The sequence below is a fragment of the Mustela lutreola genome, chromosome 1 (assembly GCF_030435805.1).
Source record: "Mustela lutreola isolate mMusLut2 chromosome 1, mMusLut2.pri, whole genome shotgun sequence".
Taxonomy (NCBI): Eukaryota; Metazoa; Chordata; class Mammalia; order Carnivora; family Mustelidae; genus Mustela; species Mustela lutreola.
In genome coordinates, this window is record NC_081290.1 from 6,748,615 (window position 1) to 6,759,485 (window position 10,871).

Genomic DNA, 10,871 nt, shown 5'->3' on the forward strand with positions numbered 1-10,871 from the left:
ATAGTGGCATCCTGGTGGGTATGAGGTGATATCTGCTATGCTTTTGATTTGCATTTCTCTAATGACTAATGATGTTGAGCATCTTTTCAAGTGTTTATGGGTCATCTGTAAATTTCATTTAGAGCAATGTCTATTCAAGTCTTTGCCCACTTTTTAATCCAGTTATTTGGAGTTTTTTGTTGTTGCTGTCGTGCCAGTTCCTTATATGTTTTGGATATTAACTCCTTATCAGATAGGCAATTTGAAATTATTTTCTTTCATTCTGTAAGTTCCTTTTTTACCATCTATTGTTCTCTCTGGTGCGTAAAAAATTTCTAAGTTTGATGTAGTCCCATTTGTCTTTTTTCAACTGATCCCAGTAACTAGTCAAACCACTTAAAAAATAGTAATAAGCTATAGCAGCAGTGATATAAAAAACAAAATGGGGGCTCCTGGGTGGCTCAGTCAGTTGAGCATCTACCTTTGGCTCTGGTCATGATCCCAGGCTCCTGGGATCAAGCCCCACGTTGGGCTCCCTGCTTAGTGGGGAGTTTGCTTCTCCCTCTCCCTCTGCCCCCAGTCATGTGTGCGCATGCACTCACTCTCTCTGTCAAGTAAATAAATATATTTTTTTAATGTGCTTACAGTAGGGGCTCCTGGGTGGCTCAGAGGGTTAAGCCTCTGCCTTCAGCTCAGGTCATGATCCCAGGGTCCTGGGATCAAGCCCTACATCAGACTCTCTGCTTGGCGGGGAGCCTGCTTCTCCCTCTCTCCGCCTACTTGTGATTTCTGTCAAATAAATAAAATCTTTTTAAAAATGTGCTTACAGTAGGAAATGACCTGGTCCCTGAGGAAATTAAGATGCTGATTATTGGGGCACCTGGGTGGCTCAGTGGGTTAAAGCCTCTGTCTTCAGCTCAGGGTCCTGGGATCTAGCCCCGCATTGGGTTCTCTGCTCAGCAAGGAGCCTGCTTCCTCCTCTCTCTCTGCCTGCCTCTCTGCCTACCTGTGATCTCTGTCTAATAAATAAATAAAATCTTTAAAAAAAAAGATGCTGTTTATTTAAGATTACCAGGTAGACAATAGAGGAAAAATTGTAGCTATATATTATACAGAAGGATATTTTGAAAATAGTAAGAAAACTGGAAAAAAATGAATTATTTATCTGGACCTTAGTATTTTCCATCAGAAAACAACATCTCTAACCCTTGTTGTATAATATTATATTCATTATGTAATGTACTCTTCACCCAGGTGAGTGGGTGTGAGTTTGCTAAAGGGTGCCAGTGATGCTGGTTTCACATCCTTTCTGTAAACTACCCATTTATGTGAAATAGAAATAAAACATGCAGAAATTCCCTTGGATCTGAGAACAGGGTTTCTCCCAGCACTACTAGGCTTGTGGTCAGTTTAGCAAAGTCAGCTAAGAACAGCCAATCAGAGCTTAATTTGGGAAATGGATTTCCCAAATAAATATGATTCCCAAGAGCATATTCTCTAAAGAAATTCTCAGGCGTGAAATCCAATACAGGAGTAATTCAGTAGAACTCCATACTACCACTATGAAGAAAGGTGGTGTTCCTCTTTTGTTGAGTATCATCTTCCTGACGCTGATTGGAGGTCAAGGTAAGGGATTCGGAGTTATATTAGGTTAGTAAAGTCAGAAATGGAATTGCTATAAAAGTCTCGTGATTTGCCCAATAAAGTTGATGGCATCCATCAGTAGGTGATATGAGTTGTTCATAAAAGCTTCTCGGTGATGTAGTTCATTAACCAGAGTTCATATATTAGACCTGCTAAGTCAAACATAAATCATCTCAGTCCAGGTATGTGAATTCCTGTCATATAGTAAGTGTCCAATAAATGTTTGTTGAACTGGGTGGTAATTAGATCAAAGAATTTGTCTCTTATTAAATTATTTTTGTAACTCTGATATTGTTTCTTGGTAAGTATGTCTGTGGTTAACCAATTAAGGGTCTAATAATCAGAGAGGTCCCAAATCTGTTTACTAACCACCTTTGGGCAAATTAATGAACTTTTCTAGATTTCAGTTTTCTCACCTATAAAATTGAGACTTTATAGTTATGCTTTTTCTACCAACCACACAATGTGTGGCATATAGTAAGCCCTGAGTAAATTTTATGTTGAATGAATTAAAGGATTAAGGAATGAAGATAATGTATTTCAAAGAGTTTTGGAAAGCTTAAAGTACTGTCAAAAAGCAAGGCAGTGGGAAGGGTGAGGTTGGTGGTTGTAATTGATTATTATAAGTAGATCTTTCTGCCCAAACCAACGCCAACTCCATTCCACTAAGGCCAGATAATAAATGGCTTCTGGAGTTGCATAAGGAATTGTGGCCCACACTGCACACGTGAATCAGGTATCTGTGTGTCTGACCTATGATAGGCATTTATTAAATATTGTGAAAATCTCCTTTCCTAAGATTGTAAGATACGGTAATTAAGAGCAGTATGTTTGGACTCAAGAAAATCTGAGGTAAAACCTCGCACCTGCCCCCTAAATGCTGAATGACTTTGTTCTTTCTGTAACTTCTTTGAACCTTAGCTGCTTTATCTATAAAATGGAGATAATACCTCTTTCAAAAGTTTGTGGTAATGATTAACAGTGTAGGTTCACAACTCTTGTCTAAAGCCAGCCCTTTTACTCAGAGGGCAGGGAGTGACCAAAAAAAGAGACAGGCCATTCCAGGTCGGTAGGTGGCAGTTTTAATAATAGCAATGGAATAATAATAATAATAATAATAATAGCAAAGGAAACTTACATATGGACTCGTCTTGAGCAGCAGCAAAACAAATGGATCCCCATCGCTGCCTACCAGATCTTAAAAACTTAAAAAGCCCCCTAACTGGGCTTAGTCATGTGTTTGGTGTGCGTATTTTCAACCTCATGTCAACCACTTCAAGGCTATGTCCTTGGAGCAGCCTCTGGGAGCCAGAAAGGCAAGTGGAACCCACACTGTAAGTACAGGGGAGAAGAAGAGAAGTCTTCAAGGGCCCAGGTCCAGCTCACAGGTCCACTGGTGGTAACTTTATTTATCACAGTCCCCAACAAACATACTCAGTACGTGACAGTAACAACTGTGATCTAGTCAAATGTATCATTTTTTTTTAAAGATTTTATTTATTTATCAGAGAGAGAGAGGGGAGAGAGCGAGCACAGGCAGACAGAATGGCAGGCAGAGGGAGAAGCAGGCTCCCCGCCGAGCAAGGAGCCTGATGTGGGACTCGATCCCAGGACGCTGGGATCATGACCTGAGCCGAAGGCAGCTGCTTAACCAACTGAGCCACTCAGGCGTCCCCAAATGTATCATTTTGATCGATCATCTCAACTGAGACATTCCCTTTAAGCAGTGTTTTTTTTTTTCTTTTTCTCTCCCTTTTTCTCTACCCTTTTTCTTTCCCTTAGGAACCCCAACAATGAGGAATAGACGCTGTTCCTGCATCACCACCACCCAAGGAACAATCCAGTCAAAATTCTTAAAGGACCTTAAACAATTTGCCCCAAGCTCTTATTGTGAGAAAACTGAAATCATGTGAGTAAAACCTCATCCAACACACATGCACCATATTGGCAGGAACATTAAATTTAGTGTCAGAATTACCCTTAGGACCCTTGCCTGTACAGACTCTTAAAATTCAGATGGCTGTCCCTCCATAAGTGTGGTCTACTTTTTTTCTTCTAAACAACAAGGAATTTCTGGTAGACATTTAAACCAAGGAGAATATATCACCAAGCATGTAGAAAATATTTAATGCAAATAACTCAAAAGAAGAAAATAGAAATCATTTATACTTCTACAGTGTCACTTCTACAGTGACAAATACTAATCACCCCTTGGCCTATAGTCTTCCAAATTTCCCTCATTTACATTTGTGTACATATATAGATACAGCATATATATATATACATGCACATATGTATTGTATGTAAACATAAAAACAAAATTATGTTACATACTTCTATAGTCTGCTTTCTCATTAACACTATATCATGAACATTTCCTCATGACAGTAAATCTTCTGTAATATCATTTTTTCTAATAATGTCATTCCTGATGGCCAAATTACATTCCATCATATCTATATCCATATATCCATAATCTATATGAGCAATGCCTAAATGTAGATTATTTACAATTCTTCGCTATTGAAATCAAACTTACTATGTCAGTATCATGTCTTTAGTTCTTTCCTATTAATAATAACTTTCACAGGGTGTTATACAGAAGTGTGGAATCTCTACATTGTATACCTGAAAATAATATTATACTGAATGTTAACTGGAATTTAAATAAAAACTTAAAAATAATAACCTTTTTAAAGATTAGAATTGCTAGTTTCAATCTTTTGAAACCTAAATTAAGGCTGATCTATAGAATGACTGTTCTTACTCTCAGATTATACAGAAAAAGTAAAGAAAAAAAATTTTTTTCATTTATTTATTTTCAGCATAACAGTATCATTATTTTTTCACCACACCCAGTGCTCCATGCAATCCGTGCCCTCTATAATACCCACCACCTGGTACCCCAACCTCCCACCCCCTCGCCACTTCAAACCCCTCAGATTGTTTTTTAATTATTCCTGGACAGTCTGCCATAAGTGATTTAAAATAGTCAACCAGTCTGTTAGTCATGTCTTTAAAAATTTTATGTTTTAGAGAATTTCATCAGAAAATATAGCAAACTTCATGCTGATTTTCATTGTTTCTGGAAAAAAAATAGCTATATCGACAACTTTTCTATTTTGCTTCTTCATTTAAACAAAAATGGCTATTTTCACCACAGCACAACTAATATTATCTTTAGATATAAGCTTCTCTCATTGCATGTACCTATTGGATTTTTTATTTTTTTATAATATAAATATTATTTTAACAATTATTTTTATAATAATGAAAACTGGTGTTTTAGAAATATAACAGTCAGGGACTAATTAGATAAAATCTTATGTAGCCTTCCAATGGAATATTATGTAGCCATTAAATGTGTATTTTCAAAAAATATTTAATGACACTGGAAATGCTCATAATTTTTTTTAGTTTAAATAATTTAAGGTTGTGTTTCTCCTAGAAATCCCCCCAGTCATTAAGAAAACAAAAAGGTGGGAAGAAAAACTGAAAGTCTCAGATGCTTATAGTGATGACATAAATACATTCTAACCAGGGAATTGAATTCTGGAAGTAAGATGAGGCATTTAAATTACTGAAAGTAGAAAAAAAAACTCATTGCTGTTTCCTTGGCAGTGCAACAATGAAGAATGGATATCAAATGTGTCTAAACCCAGATTTGGCAGTTGTGCAAGAATTGATTAAAGAGTGGGAAAAACAGGTCAGTGACCAGAAGGAACAAAATTTTCTTTCTTTTAGAAATTGACTTTGGAAAACAAAGAATCTATGTAATTTCTTTAAGGATTTTTTTTTTAATTACTGTGTTCCTACTTTGTTCCTAGAATAATGTCATCATTGTAATGTGTAATTGTATTTCTGCATATAACATCACTTGTCTATATTCCCCACTAGAAGTGTTTTCCATAAGGAGAGGGAGCTTACCTTTCTTATTCAATATAATAAATATGTATTGGATTGAAAGGTAGACACTGAAGACGGTGCCTGCTGTAGCAGATGTGCTAACACTTAATTATAGTGCAATGTGAGAAAAATAAAGATATGTACCAGAATCTTGAGGATTGTAGAAGGAGTAATCTTTTTCCTTGCCAGAAGGAGGGGCAGGGAGAGAGTGTTAAGGAAGACTGTTCATATGTCTTCCTCTCATATGTTCCCCAAGAGAATAAAGAGCATGAAAAAGTATGGACTCAGGAGAGCTTGCTGTGTTCAGGGAGCCTCAGGTAGTGTGGCTGGAGTTTGTGTGAAGGGAGAGAAGAAACTGAGGTAGAAAAGTAGACCAGGACAAACCCAGGAGTTTGCTTCTGGAGTCTGATGGTGTAGTGGTTCTGCCGAATACTAGCTCTCAACTTCGGGCAAGCCACCTTCTCCAAGCCTCCGTCTCTTCCTCTATAAAAAGTGGATGATAATAGTGCTAGCCTCAGAAGGTCGTGGGCTGGACAAGCAGAGTTGGAGTAAGGGCAGTAATAAGCCTGGAGAACAGAAGAAAGAAGACCCAGTTAGGAGGCTCTGGCCTCCTCCTCGAAGTCAGTCAAGTAGAGAGAATCGAAGCCCTTTTGAGAGTGAAGCAAATTTAAACCATTTTTGAAGATTAAAACAAAACAGTCTGGAGAGTCCAAATATAATATAAGGAAGGAAAACTGGTAAGATAAAGGAATATTACTCTCATTTTCTTTCTCCTCACAGGTCAACCAAAAGAAAAAGCAAAAAAAAGGGAAAAGATATCAAAAAAGCAAGAAAGCTTTAAAAGTTAAAAAATCTCAACACCCTCGTCAAAAGAAGACCACATAAACAACCACTTTACCAGCAAGTGTTTTGTGTGAAAAGCGTTCTTTTTAGTTATACTGAAATAATTCTAAAAGGGGATGGCAACTTAATACATAAGCTTTTTTTTTTTCTAGAGAAGTTTAAGCATTGTTGTGAAATTGTAATTAAAGCTAGAAAGTTGCTTTTAAAATCCAAATGTAGAGAGTTGTTACAGGCTATAGTTGGACTTTGTTTTTCTACCACCAACCAACTGACTTTCATCATGCTGAGGATCACAGTCTTAACACCCACATCTGGACAGATGCATGCACAATCACATCCTGTACACGGTCCTATCCCACACACAACAGCTGCCCGGAAGAGCAGCCCTGTACTTCCCAGGCCACAAATTCCAGCCTCCAGAGAATATTCTGAAGCACATGCCAAGCTCCAGCCTGTCCACATGTTAGGAAGCCAAGGAATTTGGAAAGGAGCTGGACCTCACCAAGCTGCCAGGCCATTTAGCGTCTGTACTTGAACCCGCCTATAGGTCTCACCGTGTTTCTGAGAGACCCATGGTGGTTGTTTCTGGGGACCACCACTGAAGAACACTAGCACTTGGCTTTCAGAAGCTTATGTCCAGCTTCTGAGAACATGGGACTCCATCTTAGCTGCCCGAGCTCACACTGTATGTCTTACTGTTGATCGTTGCTTCAAGCCTGTTCTGTCTCAGCTACACAGGTCACTTACCTGGCTCTACTCCTCATCACTCCTTCCCCAGCACTCCATAAGAACACCGCCTTCTCCCTACTGATCCTACTTGGACCAGTCTTTGGCTCGGTCTAATCCTGCCTCTTAAACAAAACCTTCTGGACATTCGAATTCTCTTAAAACTCTCCTTTCGCTTGTGTTCAGTACCATACCGTCGAGCACTTGACTGTTCTCTAATTAATTTTTGCATGTTGATTCTATTTCCCCAACCAGATTGCCAGCTCCTTGAGGGCAGCCAACCACTGTTTACTTCCGTGAATCTGTCACCATGCCTAGTAGACTGTGAACTAGGTTTTGACTAACTTGTCAGTTGCAGTTTTGACAGGTAGGAGGGCAACCAGACCATCTCAGAGCAGGAACTAGCCATACTGGCTACTCTGCATTGTCTAACCCTTGGTAACCTCTTTTATTCCTTATCTTCAGACCATTGTCACTGCAGGAATGGGGGTGATGCAACAGTCTTGCCTTAGGACAGGATGTGAACTTGGCCTCTCCAGCAAATAGGAAGAAAATGTTTAATCACTGGATATTCTGAACTGTTTTTATGAAATAGTACTGGATGCCTAGAACCATAGAATTTACAGCAGGAAGGGGCTTTGTGCAATTTTTCCCCACCCAGTACAAAAATTCCTCCAGTACCATTCCTGACATGCCTGTTTTCTATGTCTGACAAGAAAGCCACCAAGTGCCTTTTGAAAACTCATTTTAGGTAACTATAAATGTCATTGTCCGTTTGAGAGTTTGTAGAGTATTTCAAAGTTTGTAGAGTTTTGTGATTATCAATTACCATACCAGGTCTCAGAGGAAGGGTGAGTATTAAGACACAAAGAGGAAATGCTGTTCGTGGAGGCATGGCTGGTGCCCATTTAGCTTCAACAGGGCTTAGAAACCCTCTTGAAGAGCAGGCTCAGTGAATTGTGTAGGAGAGAACATCTCTGGCCAGAATTTAAACTTACCCCTACTCTGCCAGACTTTGTCACCTCTACCATTGCAGATTTCTAGTGCTGCCTAGAGGTGATCCCATCCAAACAGCATCATATCTAATCGTGAAACTCTTCAGCTTCTTCAATATGTAACCCCTGAAAACTCTGCACATTCCATAGTTTGAGAGTTTGGATCCAGTTACCATGTGTCTCACAGGTAAAGTGGGTAGTGTAGGGTGCATGGGTGGCTCGGAGGGGTAAGTGACTGCCTTCAGCTCAGGTCATGATCCTGGAGTGCCAGAATCAAGCCCCACATCAGGCTCTCTGCTCAGCTGGGAGTCTGCTTCTCCCTCTGACCCTCCCTCATCTCATGCTCGCTCGCTCTCTCTCTCTCTCACATTCTCTCAAATAAATAAAATCTTTAAAAAAATGGATTGTGCATAACAAATACCAGAAACCACATCTTTGACTAAGTACCTATGACATGTATAACATGATAATCATTCATTACTTATATATGCACGTATACTCTCTGAGCAATAATTAAGTTCAAATCAGTTTTGGCATATATAGCTTGTGCTTTCAAATATTTCCTTTGTTAAAAGACAATAGCATCAATAAAAAGACCATTGATCAGATTTTTTTTTTTTTTAGTGTCTTGAACACGTACCTCAACTGTTAACACATTTAACGGTAATTCTCATGTGTCCTTATTCATTTTCTTCCGTGTCAGATAGTGTATAATGGAGATAAAGACAAGGACTTCTTTGAGGACAGAAAAAAAACTTCAACTGATAATATGACGACAATGCCTTAAAGCAGCATTGACTTTGAAGAGTTATGTAGAAGGCAGTTTATTTCCTAATCCTGAAAGTTAAAGCTATTTCAGTGAGATATACACCTAGGAAACAAAAGATGCCCTCTTTTCCATATCCTGAAAGTATATATATTTAAGTACCATAAAGCCTCATTTAGTTTTAGTGGAGATCTAAACATTAGAGAAGTTCTTTAAGGGTCCAGGAAACGAAGTTGAAGATGTTACACAGTGTGGACTAAGAAAGTTGAGAATGTCCAAAGACTATCAGCCTTGTCCATTTGATGTACACGTGAGAGGCGGCCAGAAGGTGTGATGTTTGGACAGGAAGCAGCCGCTGACGATGGACATGACTCCCCGCAAGGGCTTTAAGCTGAGAGACTGCAGGAGGCTGTGGAAGGAGCTATGATTTTGGATTCTGAGATACCTGGGTTCAGATCAGAAGCCCACCACTTACTATCTACATGAGCTTGTTCAAGTTCACTGCTTAACCTGCCTGTGCACCAGTTTCCTCATTCAGAATTGTTGTGAGGAACGGGCCCGGCATAGATCTGATGCACAGAAAGTACTTGGCATCAGTCCCAACCTTTAGTAACCACTCACCTCTGGTGTACCTCCCTTGCAACAGAGGGTTCCACATCTCATACACAGAGAGATATTCCCAGGACTGAAAAAAATACGTTGGAAAAGGCCCAAAGCTCATCTGACAAGTTCTCTGTATCTACATTTTTATACTCATAGTCCAGGCCATTATTGTCCCTTTCCTAGACTACAACGGGGGGGCGAGAGGCAGGCTCCCTGCTGAGCAGAGAGCCCGAGGCGGGACTCAATCCCAGGACCCTGAGATCACAACCCGAGCCGAAGGCAGAGGCTTCACCCACTGAGCCACCCAGGCACCCTCTCCTGTCTCTTTTGATCAAATTTTCTCTTCCTTACCATTCTGATGGCCAGAATAATCCTTTCAAAGTACAACTCATAGGATATCACCCCTTTGCTTAAAATACTGTAACTTATAATTCAATCAAGCATACCAGGACCTGCAAACCCCTTTGCGTTTAGGCCCTGCCTGCTTTCTGACATGCTCCCTCCGTCCTCCCCTTCCCTAACTGGGCCTCAGCCTCATCTTTCGGTCTCTCCAGCACACTGAGTTCATTTCCTTCTCATGGCCTTGGCACATGCTGTTCCCTGTTGTTCTGGGTTATGCTATACCAACTTGGTTAACCTGGGAACTCTGTTTCCGAGAATCTCCTTACCTGTGTGGTTCTAAGTCAGAATTAACCCAAGAGGCACTTCGGTGAGATTTGGAAGCCGGGAGTGAGGGAGTGGCCATTACTCTTGATTAGATAAAATGACAAACTTGTCATTGCGACTAACAACCGGCCCACAGCCTCCACCGGATACTTGGAAGTGCACCCACAGAGGCCGTTATCACACAGAAGCAACCGCTCCCCATAGGCCACTAGCAGTCCCCCTGTGGCACGGGATGGGTTAAGGCCTCTTGGATTTTCGTACAAGGTCGGATTTGTCCAGCTGTCCCAGTGCTTCTGAAGGGTTGACCGGTGAACCTTTGTCCAAGTCCCTGAATATGCTCCCAGACTTTTACTTCCAAAGGTCCTTCCTCGTTGCGTAAGACCTGATTCCTACAGTAAACCCTTTATTCCCGTAATACTCAGATAGCCTCTGCTTCCCTGATACCGGTGCTGCCTTCTTTGCATGACTGTTCCTGCCTCATCATCTGAGTATCAGCTCAAATGTCAAGTCCCAGAGTCTCTGTCCCTTCTCAAGCTTAATGAAATAGCCATCATGTCCCCAAACCCTCTCTACTGTAGTGCTTTCCAAAGTCGGGCATGCGTACCCTCTAGAACAGATGAAATGAGAATATTTATAACACTTTTACTTAAAGAAAAAAATTTTTATAAAGAAAAAGCTGAGGTCTCTAAATCTGAACCCAGCTTCACTCAATGCATTTGTCAGGTGGTCTTATCTTGCGGAGC

At 40.2% G+C, this 10,871-nt stretch overlaps 1 protein-coding gene across 1 annotated transcript; it reads left to right on the forward strand.

Moving 5' to 3' along the window:
• The first annotated feature begins 1,452 nt into the window (after window positions 1-1,452).
• Window positions 1,453-8,701, forward strand: CXCL9 (C-X-C motif chemokine ligand 9). The gene is made up of 4 exons (XM_059159042.1): window positions 1,453-1,605; window positions 3,406-3,532; window positions 5,245-5,329; window positions 6,310-8,701. Exons 1-4 carry the CDS (start codon window positions 1,455-1,457, stop codon window positions 6,412-6,414), a joined length of 468 nt encoding a protein of 155 aa, XP_059015025.1. The 5' UTR covers window positions 1,453-1,454; the 3' UTR covers window positions 6,415-8,701.
• Window positions 8,702-10,871: the final 2,170 nt, after the last annotated feature.